The sequence below is a fragment of the Thunnus maccoyii genome, chromosome 9 (assembly GCF_910596095.1).
Source record: "Thunnus maccoyii chromosome 9, fThuMac1.1, whole genome shotgun sequence".
NCBI classification, from domain to species: domain Eukaryota; kingdom Metazoa; phylum Chordata; class Actinopteri; order Scombriformes; family Scombridae; genus Thunnus; species Thunnus maccoyii.
In genome coordinates, this window is record NC_056541.1 from 25108926 (window position 1) to 25135970 (window position 27045).

General features: G+C 40.5%; 1 protein-coding gene across 7 annotated transcripts; it reads right to left on the reverse strand.

Annotated features, from left to right (window-relative positions):
• Positions 1–2620: 2620 nt before the first annotated feature.
• Positions 2621–26714, reverse strand: trpm6 (transient receptor potential cation channel, subfamily M, member 6). 7 transcript variants are annotated; one of them, XM_042420200.1, is made up of 43 exons: positions 26470–26554; positions 25337–25560; positions 24602–24665; positions 19823–24007; positions 19589–19668; positions 19310–19348; positions 18464–18653; positions 18059–18272; positions 17417–17541; positions 17093–17264; positions 16814–16988; positions 16571–16694; positions 16413–16485; positions 16227–16327; positions 15973–16107; positions 15292–15345; positions 14963–15097; positions 14703–14828; positions 14219–14490; positions 13705–13933; positions 13172–13324; positions 12880–13035; positions 12553–12681; positions 11661–11912; positions 11378–11552; positions 11019–11133; positions 10720–10916; positions 10484–10616; positions 9378–9816; positions 8501–9164; positions 8163–8260; positions 7902–8004; positions 7629–7675; positions 7470–7534; positions 7350–7375; positions 7182–7232; positions 6922–6987; positions 6477–6775; positions 5813–5895; positions 5509–5714; positions 5328–5379; positions 3906–4018; positions 2621–3163 (listed from the first exon to the last, which is right to left on the reverse strand). In XM_042420200.1, the coding sequence occupies exons 4-43, from the start codon at positions 19838–19840 to the stop codon at positions 3081–3083; spliced, it is 5967 nt and encodes a 1988-aa protein (XP_042276134.1). In that variant the 5' UTR covers positions 19841–24007; positions 24602–24665; positions 25337–25560; positions 26470–26554; the 3' UTR covers positions 2621–3080. The 7 variants fall into 7 exon arrangements, with proteins under 7 accessions (XP_042276134.1, XP_042276132.1, XP_042276133.1 ...); XM_042420198.1 differs by having other exon boundaries at positions 19823–24665; XM_042420199.1 differs by having other exon boundaries at positions 19823–24665; positions 25337–25583.
• Between the last annotated feature and the right edge of the window lie 331 nt (positions 26715–27045).

Sequence of the window (27045 nt, forward strand, 5' to 3'; positions counted from 1 at the left end):
TATGCACAAAAACTGAAGACATCTGTAACATTTTCTGATCTGAATGCAAATGCACATTACACGGTGGCCAAATCTTCAACTTCCCTTATGCATGGACACAGACTAGTTATGCATTCATTAACATTAAAAACACTTTTCAGTTTACATTTTCATCCTAACATACATGTTTTCTCCATGTGGTGAACAAAACTATGTTGACAGCACAGGAATGAGCATCAAATCAAATTAGTGCTCTGCTCTACATCCAAGTCTGTTCACTGCTGCCTCTCAGCGATCAATTCACAGGTTCCTTCAAAGCCCAGGATCCTTGTTTCGACCCCTGACCCTACCCCAGATCAGAGGCCAGTGACTCTTTAAGACAATCACTTGCTCATTAAGGCTTGATGCACTACACAGCATCTCTCAGGGAGCAGCTCTTTTTCTGACTTTGCATTTAATATTTTTGCAAATTTACAAAAATGTAATTATAAAAGAATTACTTTTTGAGATAAAAACGGCATACGCCGCCAACGTATGCTGGCAATGGAATCTGCCCAGACAAGGCTTTGATAAGTGTGTGTCTGTGTGTATGTATGTGTGTATAGAGCATGAATTCACTGTCCAAATCTCTTTAGTGCCCAGACTATATGACAAGCATTATTACGTAGCACAAGAACAAAAAATATATATATACTCTATATCAGTGTGCTCTTGTCACCACTGTACACTCATGTTTACTACTTATTTTGCTGCTTTTGGGACAGTGCGGGAAGTCCACTAGTAAGCTGTGAATCAAGCGCCATCACAACACCCCTGGGACAGTGAATTCCAACTCTGAAAATGAAGTTTTTGTGTGTGATGTTTTTTATTTTCCCTTGTTAGACTGTGAAACAGAGGGGTGGGATGGGGTTGTGAGAGGGGATGTGCTGGCAAGAACGAGTGGCAACGCAACACTGTAAGTAAGATACTGTAGCAATAAGAACTGGAGGCATTTACTACTGTCATGTTTGCATTGTAAGATTATTTTTTATTTTATTACTATTTACTATTATTATTGTTCTTATTATGACTACTATTCTTCTATTACTATTAGCCTATTGTTGTTCTGTTCTATTTGCATGACGTTTCATTGCAATGAAACATTTGGGGCTTATTTGTGTTTTCTCTTCTCATGATATTGTGGGTTTCGCGGGAGGGATTATTGGCAGGGTGGGCGATGGGTTTAGGGTGAATTCCACATCAATTCAGTCAGTTCAAAGCTAATTTTTTTTCACAATCTGAAAGACTTTTTAAATAAAATGCTCTTATTTATACACAGTCAATTTATATAGTCAAATATGTTGTTCAAATGGAAATGTTTTTTTTTCGTAACCTTTGAATGTGTGAATTGGTTTAACCAGTCAGTGAACAGCCCTTTCTGAACTGGCCTTATTGAACCGGATCAGAGACCCTTAACCTGCGGCGGGGGGGGAGGGAACGATGTGGGGAGGGTAATCTATTCTGAATGTTATGGAGTAGCCTGTTCAGTGTGAGGGGCTGAACGCATCATGCGCCTTTACCACTCCATCAACACAGACTGACATCGCAGAGCGCACAATAAAAGCAGTCGTCATTCTACGTGATGGCTCCGACAAATCTGCGCGGACATTTTTAATACACTTGGTTTGAAATGCATTTCCTACACTTAGTCAAATACACTCCACCCCAAACCTCCTTCTCCCTTTCCTGAGAAAACCTGTGTGAGTGTGTGTGTGTGTATGTATGTGTGTGTGTGTGCGTGTGTGTGTGTGTGTGTGAGAGATAGAGAGAGAGAGAGAGAAACAGTGAGAGTGAGATAATGTTTGCTCTACCAATGCTTTGTAAACGTTCTTGATGCATTACACATGCGTGCAATTGAAGTAGTGTTGAAAATTGTTAATTTATTGTTTAGAATGTCTTTGCGTCCCAGCAAGAGCAAATAAAACAAAATGTAGCAATCTGTAACCGAAAATCTAAAAGGTACTCGGGCTACAGAACCTCTTTTACACAGGACTAACAAAACAAAAACTACAAAAAAAAAAAAAAAAAAAAAAAAAAAAAAGAAAGAAACTTTTTTTTTGTTTTCAAAGTGCCATAGCTAGTGAGGAGAGGAAGGATTGGCAGAGTGGGGCGTAGATGCTTTACTGTGTGAGTTTACTTGAGAAACCAATCAAAAAGGGGAACTCCAAGGAACATGTGTATTTGATTACACTGACAAACCGTTTTTACATTTTATGCTTTTTTCATTTGGTGAGAGGGGACTCTGCTGGACTCTGAACTCTGACTCTACTATCAATCCACGAGTCGTACTGTGTGAGCAGTTTTCATTTTCACATGAGAATGAAAGTAAGTGTGTGTCCGTGTGCATGCATGCATTTGCATTTAAGAAAGCCGCAAACATCTACATGCGATGGATCAGAATGGGTTGAAGTTCAGAGCTATGCAGGGCCCTTACCGAGTCCTCCTTTGAGATGTATATACAATGTGAAGGTCTGAAGTGATTTTTGTTAAATTCTATATTTTATCGCTTTTGTAGACATTTTGTTGTGGGAAGAAAACAAAATAAAAGACATTTTATGGGTGCATTTCTGCCTCGTTTTTCTGTCTCACGCATATACACTGATAGATTTTAATAATTTTTATTTTAGCCAAACATGGAACAGTTTTATCCTTGGTAAATTAAGCTATTACGTTAACATGTATTATAACAGTAATTGTCATCCTCTCAATATAAAAATGTTTACAAATAGTCATTTACATTTATGTTAAGTCTGAAAAAAAATTATTTGCTATTATGATTCATGGAATACAGCATTATATTTGCTTAATATATTGAAAGAATACGTTAGCATCCCTGATAGATGTTACAGTACATAAATCTCTGGTGTCCAGTCACAGATTCTGACTCATGATGAGATATCACTCTTCTATCACCCTGTTTCCACGGCGAAGTCTAGACTCAGGGCTGACGCAGGACACCAAGACAGTGTGTGTGTTCAGACAGACATGTCTCGATACATGTGTTGGTAAAGGTGCATGTGTCTTTTTTCCCTACTTCCTAGGTCAAAGGTTACATGCCAGTTTCAATCGTCCTCTTGTTCTTCTTTCCCTGACGTCGACTCGGCCTCACCGCTGTTCTCGCAGCTGTCCAGACGCCTCCTTAAATCTGAACAACAGAAACATCAGTAAGCGACATGTCGCTCCAATAACACAGTCATTAACACAAGAAAGAGAATACTGACAGGCCTGGGAGGAAGTCCACGCATCTGGCATGAATAATTTGGTTTGATTTGTTGGAGAAATCTTGGAGAGGACACAAGAAGAGGAAGAGGAAACACAACGCACCTTTGAAATATCAAAACAACTGTGTCTGAATGTTTGTGTTTGTGTTTGTTTGCCGGGCTTGTTTGTTTTTGAGCACAGTTTCTTTCCGAGCAGTTATCCTCTAGATGCCGGTATCGTGTCTACCAAGAGATGTTAATTAATAGCTAATCAAAGCTAATGTCTCAGCAGCACATCGCCAGCACAAAGACATGATTAATACGTAATCAAAGGCCGTGCAGCACAACGCACAAAGCAGGGCCCACCCCCATGCCTCAAACACTACTGTTGTTATAGAAATAAACGAACACTCGCGGCTTAATTAGTTGGCTGTTGGTGTGTGTTGTTTTCATTTGAAGTTGTTGGGGATTTATCTCAGAGCCAATGTTGGCCTCCTGAGTGACGACACAGAGGTGACATACGAACACATGCATATACACACGTGCAGGAGAAAAAAAACACTGACAAAAAAATCTTTTTTCCACTAACATACAAAAATACAATATTCCACAAGTATTTTAATGCTTACATGCATCCTTTCTCCTCCTCTCTAACACACACACACACTGATAATGTACATTTCTGACCTGCTAGGCCCAGTCTGCGACAGCAGGCATTGCATGAGTGTTTTTGCAGGAAACCATTGATGGCGGTGTCTCCGAGGTTATCAGGACCAAAAAGCATCTCATCCCTGCTGCCACTGCACAAGGGTGAGAGACAGCATTAGAGTCAAGACTGAAAAATATGTCTCATCTTTTGTTTTAGCAAAGAGATAGTGTGTGCAAATCCCATACCAGGTAAGGTGCAGGACAACAAATTTTTTTTTTTTTTAATTGCTTTTTTTTTTTTACTGTGGGACAGCAGGAAACCTGCTGGAAAACAGTTTCTAAACTGAGTGAGTCCCATAGCTGGTAATGGTTTTATATTACTCAGCTGTTTTTTCCTGCTAAAATAAAATAAAAATTAATTAATGAATTAAATGAGGGAAAAAAGCAGAGTGTCCGCACACTGGATTGTAGCTCCCAAAGTCACCGTTCATGTTTATGTATGCCTTGCTCTTTGCCATTTGCCTGATGAAGACCCAGTGACGTTGAAGCGCTGCCCTTTTCAGTCAGTAATAAAAAAGACTTCGGGCCGAATTTTCGTGGTGGCACAACGACCAGCACACAGCTGTTTATACTATATGAAAAGCTCCTTCAGTTCATTAAATCTCTGCAGTATCTGAAGGCAGCAGGACTGATATGTTGATAAATCTGCAGCCTCTAAGAGGTGGCGCACCAGACCACACTGCCATTACACACAGCCGTTCACTGTGTTGACCTTCATTAAACCACCTGATGACACCAGGCTGCTACAGTATAACCACACACACCTCTACACACATCAGACTGGTCAGTTACAACTAGATATTCTGCTTTTTCATGACATCAGATTACCGGGGCTCATCACAGCCTCTTTTCCAACTTTATTTTTAGCAAAAGTAGCATCTCATTTTGTTCTAGAAACACATTGCAGTGTAAACACTGTTGTATAACATTAATTACTAAACTATGTGACAATTTACAAGATCATATACATTAGAATTATTGCTGAAATAGCGTCGGTCTGATATAATCATATAAATGACTTCAAATTAAGTGTGATTAATTTGGCACAACTGTTTGAGAGCTATGAGAGCAGTGATGTGACTGGCTGAGAGAATATTTAATAATCACCACACCCACTGATCTATATTCACCTTCACCCAGCCCTTTTGCACATTGCTGCTCATACATGAAACAAAATAGCAAGTGCGCATGGACACGCCCACACAGTCCGTGCGCCTAAGTCCTACAACCTTGTGCTTGTCGTTGCACTTGCATGGTTAAAATAGGGCCCTATAGGAGCTGCAATCCAGTGCAAAGACACTCTGCTTTTTTCCTTATTTTTTTTTTAACAATACATAAGTGAATGATTTCTGAAACCTCATGTCATTAATAACGTTGATGTGGGGCCAACAGTTACTTTACCTTTGGTCATCTGCCATGATGACAGTTGGATCAGTCAGCTGATCACCTACACCTGTGAGGAACAGAAGAAATATATAAAGAAACATAGAATGAACAAAAGAAGACAGACTAACAACTCATGTGTGCTGCTAGTCTGGCAGGCATGACACAAACAAACACACACACTAATAATGGGATCCACCTTGTATATCAAGCACCAGCAGCTCTCTGTTGGTGTATTCATATGTCCAATGAGAGAACGCTAGGAGCATTTCCTCGAGTGAACAGAAGGGGGTGATCTCTTCTCCTGTGTTGTTGTTGTACTTCCTGAAGTCACCGGACATGTTCCTCTCAATAGTCAGCCACTGGCCATTCGAATGCCAGAGGACCAGCGAAACATCTAGAAATCTGGTGGAGAGAAAAAACAATTACTAAATGCCCGGACACTGACAGAAATAGAAGAGAAGAGAAAACACACACACACACACACACACACACACACACACCTTGGTGAGTGGTTCATGTCGCCCGGTTTGACCTGGTTGAACACCTGCATCATCTTCTGGGCTGCTCTCTGCTGCTGGATCTCCTTCAGGGATGTCAAACAGAGGAGCATCAAGTTAAAGCTATGGAACTGTAAAGCTACAGGAAATTTGAACTTATGAATTTGTGGCTAGGTGCAGGTGCAAGAGGTGCAATTGTGTTGATTGGTAATACCAATGTCATTACCAACAAGTCAGTGTTTCACTGCTGTTTCTGGTTCAAATGGTCTGTTGAAAATAATTTCTTTCCAAATATGAAATAGCACTCCTCTTGGGCACCACTTTTTAAAGTGTGACTGACATTAATGCTGGTAAATTAGTTAGAGTCATAGACTGTAAAAAATTAATTAATCAGACGATTAATGAGTCTTTTTATTGAACAAAAAACATATTGCGTAGTCTTGTACAGACTAGCGACATGCATGTTTAAACTATTAACAATGAAACCAAAAATATTGATACATGGCATCTGTGTATGAAGGCAATCTAGAGTTCAACCCACTTTCAAACAACCACCAGAATAATTTAACAGCTGGTGGTTGCAGTTACAAACTTTAAAATTGGGTCTATTTGCCACTTGTTGGAAGTGATAGCCTATCTGCACTTTACAAATGTTTGGGTAAGTTACCCTTAAGCAAAGCTGCAGTGCTGTGCTACCATGGAAGTACTTCTGCCAGGCACGAACCACCTCCGACCTGAAGGCTTTAACCACGTATACCAGACCAGGTCTGAGCACGTCCCCCTCTGCCCAGGTACACAGCACCCTGCAGCCCCGTCGGAGACCCCCATCCAGAGAGCCCTCTTCACTGGAGAGGGGCTGCAGCATGGCAGACAGGCCTCGTGACGACCAGGAAGAGACCGTGTTGGATTTAGGGTCAGCATCAGAGGGTGCTTCCTCCAGAGAGTAGATGCTCACCTCTTCACCTCCTGCAGAGAATGAGGAAAAACAGAGTCAATGAGGTGCATGGAAATAAATGGAAAGAAAACCAGGAGTTTATATTTTATTTTTTTGCAAAGTAAAATAATTCATTAACAAGAAATAAGTTGATGGTGATGCCAAACAATAAAGGTACCCAGAATGGAAACAGGAGTGAAGGGGATGGTTTGAGCCAGTCTCATCAGATTGTTTCTCTCCATCGCTGTTAACACACAAACACAACACAATCTAAAACTACATTGGGCATAGGTACACAGGTGTTACTCATGGAATAGATGACTGCATGTGCACAGCAGATGATTCCAGATGAGACAAAAAGCATTTGGGATGTATTGCATCAGAAATCCTGACAGCTGATTTAATCAAACCATTATATTCTTAATAATATATTAATACCTGAATAATGTGGATACAGATTATCAGTGGACTGGAATGAGGAGCTCTTGGCTGCAACAAACATAGCGTAGGAAAATTAAAATACAACAACAGTAAATTTGTTGATAATGAACAAATTAATTATATAAAAATATTTTACACTAAAATTATCTACATGTTAAGAAATACCTTCAGAGGCGATGCCACTCTGTAAACTGCAGCAGAGACATAAAAAAGAAAATTCAATGTAATTAATGCATAATATTTGGAGATTCATGCACATTCATGAAAAAAGAAAGGCAGACTTACGAAGACCTACGGCTCATGGATCTGGCCCAGCTGTTCCATGCTGAATGAGCAGAGCTCCACATATCCTGAAGGCCAATGCAAAGATAATTAGACAAATATTTTATAACATTTCATATGTTTGCAGAATTACTCTATTGACAAAATTTAGCACAGATTTACCTGATGGGAAAACACTTGCTTCTGCAATAAATCCATGGGTTCAAAGTCTGAAACAATATCAACATGACCAATATTAAAATCATTAAATACATTAAAATGTTAAAAAAACAAAATCAGTGCCTTGTTGATTTTTTAATTGATTTTTTGTATTACAAATTTGTTTTCTTCTCATTCTCCACCCTTGTGATGGTGTACACACAGATTCAAAGGAATAACACGTTTAGCTCCAATTACTAATATGTACTGAATCTAAAAAGGACTGTAGGTCCTTACTGAGCTGACTGAGGCTGGTTGAAGCCGACCAACATGTAGGTTCTCCTCTCAACCTTCGGCGCCTCCTCCAGCAGGCATCAAACAAATGGGACTGCATGTTTACCTATTTCCATAAGAAATAAAGAGAAGGAAGAGGATTCAGGTGAGGAGAAACAGGCCAATTGTTTTTTAAAGTTAAACTCAATTTTATGATCAGTTGATTACTGAAGCATCATGGAGAAATATCAAATGTCAGATAATGCTCCGGAGAACACATCTTACTGTGCCTGGGCTGCTCTCTTGTATCTTGACCGTCTTCCTGGTCTGACTTCTTTTTCGGTTGTCTTGGTCTTGAGTGAAGTCAGAAGACTTGGACCACTCTGCAGAAACAAAGACACACATGATCTTTGGCTGCATAGACCAGCCAGGAGCTGTCAAGGTACAGCGTAACTGCACTCTAAAACAGATTAGTCATGTTAACACACATGTAGACTAATGTAGTACACTCATGTTCAAGAAAGTACAGTCTGTTTTATTTCATTATATGCAGGGAATGGACACAGAGAAGACATTTTGATTTTAAACCATAAAAATTCTATGAATCACAAACATGATAGTACCTCTGCTCCTGCTGCATCGTAGTGATGTGTCGTCCTTAAAGCTCCGGCCACCTGACAAACTCTCTTTGTTCATTGGTTCGTTAAGGAAAGGAAATGATCCCCTCATTGGACTGCGGGGTGCCCCAGAGAAAGCCATATTCTCCATGCTGGATGACAGAGACCTGCAGTGGCCGTAGGGATGGTCCTTTGTCAGACGCACCCACCTGGGGGATTTCACACGTCTTCCACATTGGCTGGAACTTTGTTGGCTATCATCGTCACAAAAGGCAGGGTTTACTAAACCCTCAGAGATGTCTCGAGGGTCAGACAGAAGGACAACATTGCTAGAGGCTCTGGACACTTGTTCTGTCTCCTCCTCTTGCTGTTCCTCCTCCTCATCTTCTTCTCCTTCTTCCCCCTCTTCCATGGAGGTCTCTTCCTGATTAGGGTACAGGTGTGGGTCACAGGACCAGAGTTTATAATGTGGTGACTCCACTCCTCTGTCACCAAACCTGGAAGAAAGAGGAGACCCACAGCGGGATGGTCCACAGGACTCACAGGACGTCTGATCCCTGAAACCACTGAGATGCACGCCACATCCATGAAGGTGTGAAAGGAAAGCATGGGATGCAGGTCGAGAAACTCCAGGCCACATCTCACTGGGATGGTGAGCAACATGTGCCTCCTGTGTAGAAGAAAGATCAGACGTTCACATGACGTAGTTGCTCTGTTGTTCCAAAGCTGAGACACAATTGCTAGGAACCAAAATATGATGTGATACTTCAGAGGTTCCAGTCAGCTTTGCAACATCTTCATTTCTCATTTTCTTTCACTCCCCACAGCTATTATTAACAATTCACGCCATTAAAAGAACCTAAGATATCTTTGAACACTATACCTCCTTTGCTCCTTCCTCTCCCTCCTCACTGTGTCCTTGTCTTCCTCCCCTACTCCCCTTGGCTCCCACATGGCATTCCTGTGATGCCAGTCTACTCCCCATGAGAGTATGGCCCTTCAGCAATGAAGGCGGAGTACTTTTACACGGCTTGGCCGTCAGTCGCCACATATTAAGCACATCACAGTCTGCTCCACCTCTGTGCGGGAGGGTCCAGCTGTGAGGGAGGACGTGCTGGGACACTGTGATGGGTCGGCATTGAGCCAAGCGAGCCCCCTCCTGATGTAGGCTGTCAGAAGCAGAGAGCAGCGTTAGGGTGTCCACAGCAAGCACCGACAGGTCCTGGAGTTGACCCAGCTGACAGTCCAACTCCGATAGGCTGTCCTGAATGAAGTTGACCTTCTCTGATACCTCTCCCACCATCATGCACATCTCCTCTGCTCTAGTGGGACACAAAAAAAGATACACACACTACTCAAACATGTTTGTCCTCAGTTTTATGATGATGATGATGAGGTTACATTCTTGTTTTTCTGGCCGTATGCCAAAGCTCACAGCTGATAAAATAGTCACAGTGTCACAATGTGACCGACGCACATTTAAGAGCCATTTTACTTACAATGTAAAATATGTGATTGTGTGTTAAATATACAGAGATGAATAAAGCCTGTGATAGAAAGAGAGGAATACACACTAACTACATTGTAGAACATCTAAATCAAATCTATTTCTGCTTAACAAAACATTGCATAAAAGACATTTGCAGAGAGACAATTTTCTTTTTAAAAAAAAAACTCTCACTTTACTTATCTATGATTTGTCTTAGATTAGTCACATCGAGAGAAGACACATCAACTTCAATACACTAATGAGAGGAAAATATGATAATAGAAGGAGTTATTGTGGTGGTGTTATAGTAAGAAGAATGTACTGCTTTTGGCATTGGACACAGATGTTTGACCCCCCCCCCCATTCAACTTACACGGGGCAACAGAGCACACATGTCTTCAGTTTTTAAGATACTCTTCTCTGCAACATCATATGGAGTCCACAGTATGTCATGGTTTTCAATCCCAGTTTATACAAATCAACAACAATATCAATCCAACCTCTCAGCTGTGGCTCTGATCCTGTTAATCTGACTGCTGTGGAGACCTTCATTCTTCTCATGGAAGTACACCTGTAAACATTTCTCTTCAAACTCGTGGAGCTTCTTACGATCTTCAAGGCCCAATAAGAGTTCTGGTGAAGAGAGGAAAGACGAGAGGAGTGACAGACCAGTTAGACGTGTATAGATAACTGTTGAGTAGGTTTTGTATCCACACACACACATTATGGTACTCACTAAGTCCAGAGCCTCCCTCTTCCCGCTCAACATCTCCACTAAATCTCCTGTAGATGGCTCTCAAACCTTGAGCCATATGACTAAAGAGGATAAGGGGCGGAGGAAGCCATGGTCTCTCCTGGTAAGTCATTATGTAGCGATAGCGGTTGTACTTCCACAGTTTATTGGATGTTGATGCCATGTCAAAGTAGATATTGCTGTTAATGAAAAGAAAACATTCAGTTAAGTATAAGTGCTCTTTATTGTGGTCCTTCATTGTCAAACTTAAATTTGGAAATGTCTTTTACAAAGGTGCTTACTTAAAAAATGCAATGAGAATGTTGACCATGATGATATACTGGAAGAACATATAGACAGCCTGGAGGAACGGCGTGAGAAAGGAAGCAGGAGGACATGGCTTACCATCGTCACACGCTGTTAACACACACAAACAGGCACACACCTTACATCAGTGGCAAACAATAACTTCACTAAGAGACTGACTCAGATCACCTGATCTGTATGCGTGTCTTCTCATGCAGCAAAGAGACAAGTGACCTTGAGGCAATCAGATGTTAGGCACCTCAAGGCATCACCAAAGTCATCAAGGTTAAAGTCTACTGTTGATTTAAAAAACACTGGTTAATAAGTATCTAATGTTTTCTATTGAACCACTTACGATTTATCTCAGTTGCGTAGACCTCTCCATAAATCATCCAGTAGGGCTGGAAGACTACGTCTCGAGCTAGGCTCCAAGAAGGCTCTTCGTCTGGCGACAAGATGGCCTTCCTGGACACCCCAAAACTCAGCAGCACGATTGCCATCATCACAACAATGAAGAACATGTTACTGGTCTGGGCAGAAACAAAGAGAGGGGATGAGTAATTCCAAAAAAACTCTCAACAAATGCTTCTCCACTTCACCTCCCTTTCTCCAACAAGTAGTACACAGTGCTCACGTACCATCTTGGTGATCATAGTGAGGTAAGGGCCAGCATGCTGATTGACAGCCAGAAGATCGGTCACCCTGATGAACCAGAAGATGATGTCCAGGCAGTAGCTGATGCGCCCAGCCGTTCGATACGGGTCAGCATGCCAACGCATCACCAGTCCAGCCAGGAAGAGGAGGATGGCAATGAAGTCAGATATGTTCCAGTACTCTGAGAACCAAATCTTCAGCTTCTGCCTCAGCTTTCTCGGCTCTGACATTAGAACCTAATTAAGAGGTCATTTTTTGATAGGGAGAATTTAAGCTCATGTATTATTCACTTTCAATCTGTATTATTAACTGTAACACCTTTATTGTTAAAAAATCTTTTGCGAAAAATAGTCTAATAGGTGATTTGCACTGTTCAAGATACAAAGCCAGTACAATGAATAGAAACCTGAATATTGTATGTAGAATGGAGAAGTCCTGTCAAGAAGGATTTGTGATGCAATGATCTCCGAAGCAAATATATTATATTTATATGTTTTTGTCTGTAACCTCTGGTGTACTGTTCTTGTGTTGTGTCCTTTTGTTGTCTGTATTTGGTCTTATGTTGTATTCATAAAATGTAAATTAAAAATAATTAAAACCTTTTATTTTATGGTATTGTTTTCTGTGGAAAATGTATCACCAGTACACATAAACTGTTGTGGAGAACAGAAAATAAATAAAGAAGAGAACAAAAGACAGAATAAAGGAAAGCATTTTGACTCTCCATGACTAAGGTTTGAACTGCCTTTGAGTTGAAACGGGCTACATTTTTACAAATAACAAATAACCTATTGATCAAGCATCACTCTGTTTCCTCCTTAACATTGTTTTTCTCTTTAAACCTTATTTCCCTCTTACCCCTGCAGGCTCTCTCACCTCTCTGACTTTCTCCACTGCAGTGGACACGATGTACGCTATGACCAGCCATTCCTGAACACTTGGTTGATCACCCATCTCCACCAAGATGGTGTAGGAGAATAACATCAGAAAGGCTATGTAGGACATCTACAGTGGAGGCAGAGACAGAGAGAAAGAAAGGCAAAATAAGGTAATCTCAAACAAAAATATACTTTAATATACATTAAATACTGTATACGCTGCAAGAAAGACAAGGAAGGCATCTGTACTCTTACTGTAGTCCATCCATGTAACATATTTTCAGAAAGACAATTTATTACATATAACAACATGAACACCACCTACTGTGTGGAACCAGAACTTGACAACAGGAGCTGTGTAGAATTCATAGAGTCTTTTGATCCAGGAAAGACACTGCATGGTCATAGAGGAAACAGTTTCTGACACTGGACCGAGACATCCGTCTTGGAACGACAGGCCACGCTCTGCATCCTGACTGCCCTAGGAGAGGAGAGGAGAGGAGAGGAGAGGAGAGGAGACGAGACGAGAGGAGACGAGAGGAGAGTCATGATACTAAGGCTATTAGGATTCCAGTTCGCAAACAATATGCTGGGTATATGTACTACTGGCACTTTACCACGTGATCAGCTTCCTCATGGGTTGCTACAGACTTCACAGAGTCAAGTCCAAACAGTATTGCCTCATGAGACTGTGGTACATGGCACATTTCAGCTTTGCTTTTAAACTCCAGCAGCAAGATAGCAGGCGGCAGAAGAAGGCTCAGAATGATCTGAAAGAAAGGAATAACAAGCCATGGCCCAACACATCTTTGTCCAACTATCCAGAAAGTATACCTTCAAACATAAACTTAATTAAGCAATATTTTTTGAGATAACATTGAATCAACTGGATAGGCTGGTTGCATATCACGGCTGTGTTTCTGAGTTTGTTTTGAGTTTATTTATATTCTGAGTTCTTTCTGCCTGTTAGTGGTCAAGAATCACTTAAAACATCTCTTCTTTTTATAGTTATACAAATACATCATACACTAAGATAAGATTGTTATGACACTTAAAATCAGACAACTTTACATCTGTAATAAATTTAAACTGTGTGCTGTGACTTTTATCTGGTTTATTTGATAACTCTGGCAATTTTCACATTGTTTACCTTCAGAAAGGAGTTTTTTCTCATGTTGAGTGGACCAGTCCAGAGATCTGTGAGGAGGGTCTGTGTGCAGGAATGTGAGACAAATGGTCTATGACAAGAGGAGACAGCCATTTGCAGGCAGGTGAAGTGGCTCCACACCTCCATCTCAGAAGTCAACAGCTTCATGGCCATCTGCTCATTCTGACGAAACGCACAGTCTAACGCATCCACCGCCAGCTGACCAAACTCACTGAGACACAGAGACAGGACAGACACACAAACATATGGAGGTATGCACCCACCACACCACCACAAAAATTTAAAACACAGGACTTAAAACCGTTACACCCAAATTGATTACAGGAACTTTTAATGTACAGAGTTACATTAGACACAAATAGATTGGACTGTAATTCTAATTAACAAAAATTACTGATTGGGCCTTTAATGATGCTAATACAAATCTCTCATTAGGGTGCAATTGTCCTTCAATTTTAACTACTGACAACACACACACTGGCACATGTACACTCACAGTGAATATGCTTTGAATCGCTCTGAGATGTTGTCGTCCATGCTGCTTTGCCGTGCCTCAATGGCCATGGAGCGATAAAGCTTACAGGCCACGGTGGCACGTGCCAGCGCTTCCTCACCATGCTGCCACAGGAACAGTGCCATCTGCTGCCGCTGCTGAAGCACAGCCCAAACAAACAGGTCGTTGAAGTTGAAGGGAACAAGCAGCGGAGCATCACCAAAGCCAGGGCTCAACACTATCTCTCGACTGGTTGCAGGTGACACATCTTGGTCCTAGAGATAGAGGTATGGATGGAGGGAAGGACATGGATAGAGAAATAAAGAGGAGAGAGTCCACAAAGATAAAAAGAAAGGATGAAAAAGGGAGGTAAAAGTGCAACAAAGGGGAACCGACAAGCAGGGTAAAATATCACAAAAGGGAAAAAGGGAAAGGGAAAATTTGCTTCCAGTCTCTTCAAGAGAGATTAAAAAAATCCCCCACCCACCTTGCGTTTGTAGGGCTGAGCAGTTCTAAAGAAATGCAGGTCTTGGGGACTCCTGCTCCTCAAAGAGTTTGGTATCAATCCCCGTCTCTGTTTTGACAAGGAGGAAGAACTGTCCTGTCTACCCTCCTATACACACCAAAACAAGAATGAGGAGGTTGGATTATTTATGAGGAAACAACAAAGTGAAAATAACAAAGTGCTTCTAGGATATTCATCAAAACAAAGCAGACCAAAAAATACTACTAATTAACAATGCTCACCTTGGCCTGCAGGCGGCTGTAGGCTGCTCTGAAGTGTTTCCGTGTATAGGTGCTGCGGTACGCTCCTCCTATGAGGTACTCTATCACAAGGCCCATGTCAATGAGAGAAAGACGGTAACCTAGGGGCAGAGAGGTCTACTCACACAAACACACACACACATATAAAGTAAATACACAGTATATATTTAACTATTATGTACACAAATGCAGCTCAAGTCAATATCCAGAGTAAGTGCCAATAATATCTTAGTAAACAGGGTGATGAGTATCTGTAGTGTGACTCATTGTGTACATTATTATAGGCATTCTCATCTTATTACTGTGCTTACTTGTTTTACGTCTTCAACGAGGTGGCGGAGAAAACGGTCTGTCTGTCCCTGTGGCTGAAGAGAGAAATTATATTATTATTCATATAAACAAGTTAAGACACAATACCAACTACAGAATCACTAAGAAAAAATATACATACTGGTTACTTATTAACAGAGAGGCAAAAAAGACAAATCTGCAAAAGACCAAACAATCGCACGTACAGTAGCAGCTCTGGCTCTGGCTTGTTTCTTAGGGGGACTTATTATCCCAGAGTAATGAATAAGTAAACATGCTTTAATAAACAAAAAATAAGGCAGTGAGGAGAAAGCCAAGTGTGAGTGTAAAGATGACAAAGAGTTCTGTGATCTCAAAAGCATCCTAAAACAACGACTGGGAAAATACTGTGAATGCAATTGACCAGGAAACGCAGAGGAACTCAGTGCAAAACACTTACTGCGCATTATTGTGATTTCAGTCAAAACCACAGTTTTGTAATTTGTGCTTCAAGAGCCACAAACAAAAGAATTGAATTTCTTCTGTTTATACAGCAAAGTGAGAGCCAAGGGGAAACAAAAGAGGCAATTGCATAGCGAGCCAAACAAAAGCACTGAAGGGTGAAAGTATTCTCTGAAAAAATGAGTGAGACAGATGGCGTGTCACAAACATTAGAAGTAGATCGTTTAATATATTATAATAACCGTATTATAGAGCTCCTCAAGGCGATCCACAGTGAGGAAGCGACTCATAGTCATGCCGTTGTCAATCAGCAGTTTGACAAAACTGACGCGGTCCATCACCAGAGCATCCAGCATGGCCTGCTCCAAGGAACCCACCTAGATACAGCACACAAACGTTTTACAATCATGAATATCTTGAGAATGTGCAACATTCCTCATCAGCAACAATAGCACATAATTACACCATAGCTTGCAGTAGTAAATGTTCTTCTCACCTTCCAATGTTGTCCATTCACCAGGACGTCTTTCTGTGCAATGTCAGCCCTGTCCCAGGCTAGGGCCATACTCAGCTGCTCTGCAGGACTGGCCTTGGTGCCTGTTCATCATACAGAACAAAACACGTTAAAATGTCTGCACTGAAAAAGGCCTATTATCACAACCAGGAGGAAGAAAATAAGTACCCTTAAGTGTAGTGGTCAAAATGGCTGCATCTGGTGCCATCTGGTCCTCTGATTCTGAGTCAAAGATGGTTATCTGTTGTTTAAACACACATAATGATGTAAGAAGTCCAAGTATCCAATCGTAACACAGATACATTCATAAATGCTGTTTCACTTACAGACTGTCTGTGATCCATACACTGCAGGAGGAGAGTGTAGAGGTGAGAAGCTTCTGTCCTCTCGACTCCAAACACATCTCCAATCCTGGCAAGGAAGTCCTCTTTAATGTCTGCATCCAACTGCCTACAAGACCAGCATATAATGTAAATTATCTTTGTGACAGTTATGTTCATTGTACATATGGTGCATAAGACATCAAGCCAATAATCTCCCACTAGATATACTAAAATAAGCAGACATACTTGTCAATAGCTGTCTGCTTGTGTAAGAAAGCAAGCAGGTCAGCGGCCCTGCCCGATCCCTCAAACACAAACACTGGCACAGGGGGCACATTGCTAACATAGTCCAACACTGTGGACACAATGGCAGGTCCTCCTTCCACCACCACACACACCACAGGCACTCCTTGGTTCAGTCCTACAAAGAAAGGATAAGAGGGACAGTGATATATATGTCAGTGACATCATTCTCCTGTGCTTTTCTCACTTCCTCTATGAACACAAAAACACAAACTGACTCACGAGGGTGTATCTTTTGCAGTTGAATGTGTTTCTCCATCTTCCTCCTGAGGCCTTGCTGGCAGCCATGTTTTCCCAGTGTTCCATCATCCACCAGCAGAAAGTGGGAGTGGAAACCATTAAGACAGGCCCTCTTGCTCAGAGGGTTCCCGAGTGGCTGGTAAGGTCTGAACACCTGAATCATGTTGAGCAGAAAGCACATCGAGAGCCGAGAGTCAAGCATCGTGCTAAAATATGTTTAATGAAATAAAATCTTTAAATGTAGTCAGCATCCAATTGGTCAGACAGTGTAATCTCATTCAACAATGAGATTAAATTTCAACTCACATCTCTGCCTATGAGGTCCGTGTTATTGTCAATCACTCCCCACGGCGTGATCCCAACTGTGTTTCTCTTCCTCAGGTCGTGGCCCCCAAATGCTTTCACTGCCTCGCCTACATACTTAGACACACCTAGAGTAGATGCAGAGAGCAGCTGAATGCACAGCAAACACACAATTCAACTGTACAAACTGACCAGATTTATTTGCTGTTGCTTTGTGCAACAGCAAATAAATCTGCAAAAACACAGGTGTGCCTGGGCAAATAACATGATGTTGATCAAGTGATCCCGAATCAAGGGTCTAAGGACAGAGGATGCTGTATTGCTATACAGACTGTAAAGTCTGAGGCAAATTTGTGATATTGGGCTACACAAATCTTAACTTGACTTGATCCCTTTATAATGCATGCAGTGTATACAACAGTAGAGTTTAATTTAACCACATTAAGAATATGCAATAGACTTACATCTAAGATCAGTGTTAATCAAAGTAGTATTTTAGAATAGGGCTGGAACTAATGATTATTTTCATTATTGAATAATCTGTCGATTTTTTTCTCAATTAATAATTTGTCTGTTTAATCCGTACAAAAACTGTAAGTGTAAAACGACAAGTTGTGTTGTTGGGCTATTTCATCTAACACTTACCAGTATTAATGCCATCAGTGAGTATCCATGCCCCTGTGCTGAGGGCAGCAGTCATCAGCCCTTTGCTGAAGGCCTGTTTGACTTTAGGAGATAGGGTGAAGTTTTCTAAGCCTCCCTGGACTGTCAGTAGTAGCTTGGGTCTCTCCATCTGCCACTCCCTTAGCATCAGTTGGAGTAGCATCTCTGGCTTTGAGTCCACAGCCACACGAACATACTAGAGGGGAAGCACATGGAAGTATTTGTGACTGACAGGCTCTTTGTGATTTCTTTATCTTCAATTTTGGAGCAATCCCATGTATAGAATTGGACTAGAGTTATCTAAATTTGGTATGTTAATTGAGAAAACAACAAAATTTTCCTTTTGCCTAGAAACACAATGACTGTACAGTTGGTAGACTCACAGACCTTGGCCCGACAGACACGTGTCGCACTGTCCTGAAAGTCTATGGTCCCATAGGCATTGGTGGGACTGGCTCTGGTGTGGAGCTTTATGGACCAGTCCTCTTCCACATCCTGTCCAGGACCAGGATAGAGAGATAGGGGGGGAAGGGAATCTTGCCAAGAGTGCTCCACCATCAGGCGGCCACAACAGCACCTGGCCCAACGGAAAGATTATGTCCAATTATGTTGTAGGTGGTGAGAGTCTTGCGTCTACACAGAAAAAGTTATTCACTAACTAAAAATTTGTTTAGCAGAGAAAAAAGAATGGACTGCAAACAGATCATTAACATTGCATATGGTTAATTTACTAGTATATAATTATTAAAATTGGTCCTCACTACACACAATATATGGAAATCCTACTTTTTGTTTTCTATAGAGGTGATTTAATTTGATTTAAAACCACTTCAAAAGTTAAGTATAATTCACAGGCACATGGCCTATTTAAGCCAGCCTGCTACGATTCCTTCCCTCTTCCTCCCTTCCGGTCTCCCTGCCTCCCTCTTCACCTTAGGTCTACAACTCTAGGTTTGGTTGTGTCTATCAGTTCGCAGCCAACAAAAGCGATCAGTACATTTATATATGCGATGGCATTAAAACTAAGAAGATGTGAGAGAAACAGAGAGAAAGCAAAAAAGGGAAATGGTGAAAAGGAAGGGAAGGGGGTGAAGGGAGAAGAGACACATAAAAAGACCACAAGAGTTTCATGGGAATAGTGGGGTAGGGTGTGTGGTGTGTGGGGGGGTGGGTATGAATGGGGTGCTGGAGGACGGTGTAATCACAAACACACACACAATTCATAAATTATACCTGATCAAGTTTTGGCAAACTTGACATACTGGGGAACATCTGTAAAAAAAACAGGAAATAACACATTATCAAAGAATTCACGTGGTCCCTATTCCTGGAAGGAAGGGCTGAGTGCCAAATAGTTCTGCTCTCGGAAAAATGTTATTTCCAACGACTGCTGTTAATATTATGCTATGTTCTAACTAAACAAACCATCTTTTATTTCTACTGAGAATCATAAAATCATGTACTTTAAACTGTTTTTTGGCAGATCATCAATGCAATCAGACTCTAGTTTACCTGTGTAGGTCTCGAGAAGAAGGGATAAACTTCACACACTCTCTCTTGAAGAAGGTTTCCTCAATCCAAGACTTTCGTGACTGAAATAAGAAAAGGAAATGTTATCTTTACACAAATACAAATTTGTGTATTTGTATTGGAGCGGCTCAGAACTACATTCTTAGCTTAATTGTCAAACTCATCCTCCAAAGACAAAGAAAAAAACACTACTCCAAGAAAGATGTAATCAGTGACCTTCTCAGTGAAGCTCATGGTAGTGCCGGCAGCAGTCTACATGCTGGACCCACAGGTAACTTTAGGTCCCTCCCTGTCATAGAAACTGGAACTGCTCTTTTAAAAACACTGACCAGATGTGAGATAGTCAACCTAGTCAGCCTCAAATTCAACTTCACAACAGTCTTTTCTTCATGCTTCCCCAGGTTTTTCAAGGTCTGTCCTGCTCCTGTGCTCCGTTTCTCAGCCCGATTTAACAATGGCCTCACTGAGTAGAGCATTGTTGGTAGGAAACATGCACACATCCCCTTCCTGAGATTAGTACACATGGTTTGGAGTTGGTGTGCTCCCTCCCTGGGTCAGATTGTGTAAACACCAAACAGGGCTCTGCAGTATAGTAACTCCCAGTGTTTTTGCAATAAATATGTGATTATAGACAGTAAACCTCACTAGTTTATCATGTGCTGCAGTGGCAATTTTGGTAGTGACACATGACTAACAATGAAACATAAATCAACTAAAGCACCACCGTCAAGATCCTGTGCTCTATATGGGAATGTATACATACTTGGTTATGCAAACTTATGGCAATGTAAAACATTTTTAGATTTGTCAAAACTATCTGTATGCTTGTGTCTGTAACTAAAACCTGTTACAGACATGAGCATATATACTATATTTCTAATTAGAAATATGTAATCTATTGCACATATATGGGCAGTACTTTAGTCCCTCTTTTCACTGAGATTATTTTCAGATTTTGGATTTTTTTTCCTAATATGATATTTTTCATTCAGATGATCAAGAGCACACTAATTTTGGACAGCAATCACATCTATTAAGAAAAAATACATTTTTAGAAGAGAAACCTAGAAAGAATGGCCCAATCAAAATATTTCCAGAGCCAGGGCTGTGTATGAAATATATGAAAAAAAGTGTGTTGGATTAAAATCGCTGACTTTACCTTTAATGACAACAACAGGAATGACGTTATGGTAACAGGACTGATCGGAGTAACAGAGATGACAGGACACACATACTACTACGTACATCACACATCTTTGTCTACACACTACTGCGAAGTTTTACCTTTACATTTCTAAGAGGTCTAATCTTTTTTTGTCATTGCAGTTCCATGCATGCATTATTGACAAGCATTTTAGAATAAAAATAATTTTATTGAGACTGATTATTTTCATAACCAATTCACAAAAAGTCATATTATAATGCACATAAGTGATATTATTTTAATAGGATTTAACAGCATTTCATTTAATATAGTAACCATATAAAAAGATTTTTGTAGCCGTTAAAAGAGACCAAGACCATACAAACTTATCACATATCAAAGGCCACATTTTCACATTGAAGGAGGTAATAAATTTCATCAAAGGCAATGAGGTAAAAAAAAAACTTTAATAGTAACCATATAACAACATTTTTGTAGCAGTAAAAGAGATAGGGAACAACCATACAAACTAGCATCCCGTATCAAAGTGAAAAGCCTTTTCACAGTGAAGGAGGTAGCAAATTTCAGCAAAGGCAGTAACATATTTCACATAGAAGGCTGTATCATTTTACTGAATTACATCTGACCTCTCTCTGGATCTCTATATGGCGGATAGTGACTGGCAGCGGGGCAGGGATGAAACAAACTATATCGTCATAGAAATGCCAGGGTACATCCTCTCGAACAGGCCAAACAGAATTTTTTTCCCCTATGCAGTGCATGCATTTGACCTGGGCGTAGGATGCATCCATTGCCATCACAATCCCTGGGTAGAGTTCACTATCATATCTCACCATACACCACTTCCTTATAACCTCTAGGTTGGTCCAGTCAACTACACTGAGTTGGATTGGAGTTTGGTCATGTGGAGAACTGAAGAACTGGGAGCCATGGCATTCACAATCAAGCCTCTTCATAGTTGCACACATGCAACTGACATCACGGCAGATCAGGCTACCTCTTGCCAGTGTGACTATCTGATGGAGGGGCATTGTTGAGGTGTGATGTTCTGTGGCACGGCCTGCACCGCTATCTAAATATCCTCCTCCACGTAAAACAGCTTGATGTTTCTCTTCTGGCCAGTGCTTCAAACAGAGACCCAAGGCCTTTGCTGACAAGGTCATCTGCTTGTCTCTTTAGTGCTCCTCCTACTCTATCAGGAGCGTCTTTTCCATGGTCCACCTCAAAGAAATTCCATGTCCCTTCTGTGAAAGCTTTTATAAATTTCTGTGCTGAAGAGGTAGAAGTTACCACGCTGCCGGTACAGCATGCAGGGAACACCACTTAGAAAATGCAGCACCTCCACAGCTGGGTGCTCCTGCCTGATGTAGTAAAGCAAAGGCCTGAGATGTTCCAAAATTGCAGCTGGACCCTTGTGATTGGATGAGGACACCGTGCTGAAACAGAGAGGGGTGGGCATTGGCTCCTACATATAGGACACTGGTATGCAGAGTGGCTTGCTGGTACGAAGCACCAAAATGGACAGCTTGGACTGTCAAAATGGACAGAACTACATTTGCATCCATAATTCTCTGAGAAGTCCACGTGTATTAATGCACTCATGACTGGACAGTTCTTTCGTCAGTGCTCCAGTGAAGGCAAATTGCTGCCTAATGTTAAAAACATGCCTTTTAAATTTTGTCAGTTGTTGATTGAGAAGCTCAATAAGGCCTTCCATGGTGCTCTCCGTCTCTTTTTTGACTGTAATTTTAAATGACAGAGTGTTGCCCCTCTCTGACTTCTGCCTCCCTCTGTTACCCACTGGGACTGGGAGACCATGGTTTTGGGGTTATAAGGTATAATAACGAGAAAGCTGTTCAGCTTACTCCTTTCACACTGACCACTCACTCATTTTTACTGGAGTTGCACGCAATCTGTTCTACCAACTCCTCAATATTGCAGTGAGTTAGCAGCTTCAGATGGTAGAGCTTGTTTGTGACAAAGCCAAGGTTTTCATGCATCTTGCACAAACAAGTCTCTCTCCCAGACATGGTTGGATTGAACACCCAAAAAGGATGCAGGTGAGAAAATAAATAGTAAGAAATTACTCTTTTTGGGTATTCTGCCAAAAACTTCCTGTGAGTTTTCACATTCTGTCCATGAGGAATCGTTTTTGCTTTTTAGGCTTGCTCTTTGTCTTTGTCTGCTTCCTCTCTGTGGTCAAGCGGCTCACATCATCCCACTCAAAGAACAGCCTCACACAGTTCTTAATTGCATCAGCTGTGCCAGTGTTTCTTTTTCATGTGAATGTGTAGGGGTCTTTACCAGAATTTTTCCACCTTTTCTTTGAGAACCCATAAACCATCTCTGCACACTTTCTGAGTATTTACTTCTGTACTATATTTCCCCAGCACATATTTTTGCAATCTGTCTCAGTGTTTTCTTCAGCAGCCGCTAGTATCTTTTCTTGAATTTCTTCTTCTCTTTTCATTTCTTTTGCAGCTCTCTTTCCAGGTGTAATATTAATAAATTCAGTGTCTTCTGGTGTCTTTTTGAACGTTTTCTTCCTTCTTCGCATTGCCTAAAATATAAACATAAACAAAAAATGGACCTTGATGTAGTTACTCAGGCAGTTGCCACTCAGGCTCACCTGGTATAAATATGTTAAATTCCACTAGCATAGTTGTCTGGACATTATGCCTTAGGTCTTCTATTTATATACTTTGCATGTATTGCCCTTTGCCTTGCTGCACTGTTTGCACTGTATGTCTGTGTATGTATAACTTAACTAGTTGACTAGAGCATTTTAAATGTTCACTTCTAGTTTTTAACTGTGGTCCTGTGAGACACAGCATCCCTTTCCCTTGTCTTTACATATGATGAAATTACAAAGCTCAATATGACCTTTTCAATAATGATAAGCAATCTGATACAAAATCTACTAAATTTGTTTTGCTAAGGATCTCCTGTGATTCTGGGCTCATTGGTGGTGTGAACAGGCTCTTAGTTTGCAAGTGACGCTGCCTTTTTTGCTGCCCTGCTCTTTGCCTGGGCTACTCTCCATTTTCTTCTCTGTGACCTCTGCTCTCTCTCACTGCACTCATGTATGGTTTTCTCTTCCCCTGCTCCCTGTCTCTCCTCCATTTCTTCTTCTCCCATCCAAGGTAGACTACTTTGCCCTTTCTTCAGGATCTGCATCTCAATGAGCATGATAGCGCCTTTGCTTTTCCGTTGCACTTTATGGCATACCATTAAATCTGTAAAAGTGTATTAGAGTGTTAATACAGAATCATCAACACAATAATGCCAAAATTATGTAAATAAGGTAATAAGCTCAGTAACATCATCGCATTACATTAAATACCTACAGGATACATCTACCTACACCTACAGGGAATCAAACAGTACTAACTAAAAACGTGGTCGATGCTCATATGCTACCCTAACTGAATAATATGGATATTAGCTCACTAATACACACATGACGACCTTTAAAAATGTTTTAATTTTATAAGGCTAACCTTTAAAGACAGTGAAACTAGCATAAACACTGGTCTGTCATCCCTGTCACTCACATGTCAAAACCTCGTACTTTGGAAAAGTAAGAGGGTTGACAGTAACAGGGTTGGGCATTTCAAGCTAATTCGCTGATTGCTATCTAAAAGGTCATGGTGACAAAACACATCCTGTGTACTTTGAAAGGTTATTACTTGTAGATATTGATTATATTATGAGAAATAAATTATTGTTCGGATTTATATGTTAAAAAATGGTAACAGTATTGACACTGTATGCTTGTCCCCCCTGGTCGAACCTTATAAAACAGTACATCAGAGATGAGAGAAACTTACTTGTCTGCGAACTGTTGGCATCCTGTTTCAGAGATGATGCATCTTCCTGTAAATGATGTCACTTCTGGAATGTACCATTATTTTGCAAGGGTTTTTTGGTTTGAATAATGAAATGAAGGGACGATCGATAAATTAATATATCTATTTTTAAAATGAATATATATTTATACCAAAAACACTGTTTAACAATAAGATCACACTTAAAACAATATGTATATGTGAGAATTTTGACATTTTGCCTACATTTTACAAATAAAAAATCCTGCTGAAGTAGAACAATCACAGCTGATGAGGGACAGGCCAAAAACCTCATCAGCATAAAAGTAATTTTAATTATTTAAAATATTTTATTGACTTCAACTTGATGTTATATTGTGGAGAGAAGGACATAGTAATGTTAAATTTTTAAATGACATAATTATTTGTTGTTATATAATTTTATGACTGATTATTTCCTGGGGACGCAAAAAGCACCGATTCCACAGAATGACACAATTAAGTAATATGTAAACAGTATGCTGTAGAAAGAATATATTATTGTTAAGTGAATATTAGAAACAGTGTTGAAAGTCAAGTAAAGCAACTGGTTTCACTGACAGTTAGCACTGGCAGCTGATAAGCAGATAAATAGCGTCAAGTTTTCAAACAGTCATAAATACCTTAACTATTTTTACACTCAGTGGAAACAGAACTGCCTTTTGCTGTACATAAAAGCATTAGTTACACACTACTTACCATAGCTGGAAGGATACTTCAGTTTAAAACGTGTGTTACATGTATGAGTCTAATCCAACCATTTCATCATCACACCTCTGACAAGGACTGAGTGGCCTTTTATCAGCCGGTGGTCCAAAGGGCAGGGAGAGCCTTTCCAAGAAGCCTTGAGGAGTTCATGATCTCCTCCTCCAAACGCTTTGCTCACAGTGGTGGGCGTGCTATTATACGTCCCCCACCTGGTCCTGGGGAGATGTAGGAATGGTATCTGGTAGGTAAGGGGGATAAGGACCAGTAACCCAGAGAAAAGAATCTCTTTCTCTCTCTCTGTCTCTTTCTCAGCCCCCTCCATGAGGCACACGCGCACACACACACACACAGGCAATTAAATGGTCAGTGCACCTGCTAATATATGGAGGAATACTTTTATTTCACAAAAGCGTACAGCAAATAATCCTATATTTATTAATTCATTAACATTTATTTTATTTGGACTATAACAGGCTGATTTGTGTTTTAGTCAGGGGTTAAATTGGGATTTGTTTGGGGGGGGGTTGCCATGGGTGCACGTGTGCACATAGATTACAAAATTTGATTGATATCATTTGGCAAACTGTAAATTTATAAGAAGGCGAGACAACCTTCTGCTCTTAACACTAAAGTGCTTTAAAGTAATTCTAGATACTGTTGGCAGTGACTTTATGTAAGTGCACTCTCCTGTGTATCTGTATTGTTGCCACTAAAGGGGAAAATAATAATAGAGTAATACGAAAGGAACAGTCTTTTTAATAGTTACATTAAAGTTCCTTCCCATTAATTAAAGTTGTAACTGGGAAATGGTCAAACTAGCCATGGTGTAATTTGAGTTGCTCTGATATTCTGCTCAAACCATGACTGTCCTGACAGTACTAAGAGATTTCAATACGTGCTAACTGTTAGCTTAGTTTGTAAATTAAACTTGAACTACAGCTAGTCAGCTAGCTTAATGTAACAATTAACGACCACAGATTTGGCAGAAGCAACCTGCCGCAAACTATCTTGCGTTATAGTTATAGTATCATTTTGTAAAATTGAAACATTGTTTAAGCTGAATATCAATGCAATTTACATTCTGCTAATAAACCTGTCAGTTTCTGACCTATTTCTCTTCCTACCTGCCATCCACCTCTGTTAAGTGGTCGCTGATCTGCTGGGTAGCTTTTAAGGAAACCCATTGACAGAAAAAAGGGAAACCCCGTGAAAGTTCTTACGTCTCCTCATTTAGGCCCTTGTTCCCTACAGCTACAAAGAAAACGTGTTTTAGTCATTTTAAGAATTATTACGACCGAGAAAAGTGTAAAAATATATACTGTTGGAGATATGCGTCCCCCTGATGACAAGTCTACATGCCGGGGACGAGCCTGGTCTCATTAGTACATCGTGTTACCTGTGTGTGCTGATAAATGTTTATTTATTGTCCCGTGACTGTTTTTGCTGTCTGCTTGAGCTTTTTTTAGCAGAAAATATTTATAGATCCCCTAGACAAGTTTTAAGATGTAGCCTATGAAAATACACTATAATAATTTGTCTCATTTTGTCACTTCAAACTTGTGTTAAGTTTCATGCTTGAAAACAGTCCTCTGGTATAAAATACTGCACTTATATCAATCTGCATAGTGAAGGTCAAACATGCAAGCCAAGGAACAACATGCAAAACATGTTTTTGAGAGGAGTGGGACTTAACATCAGAC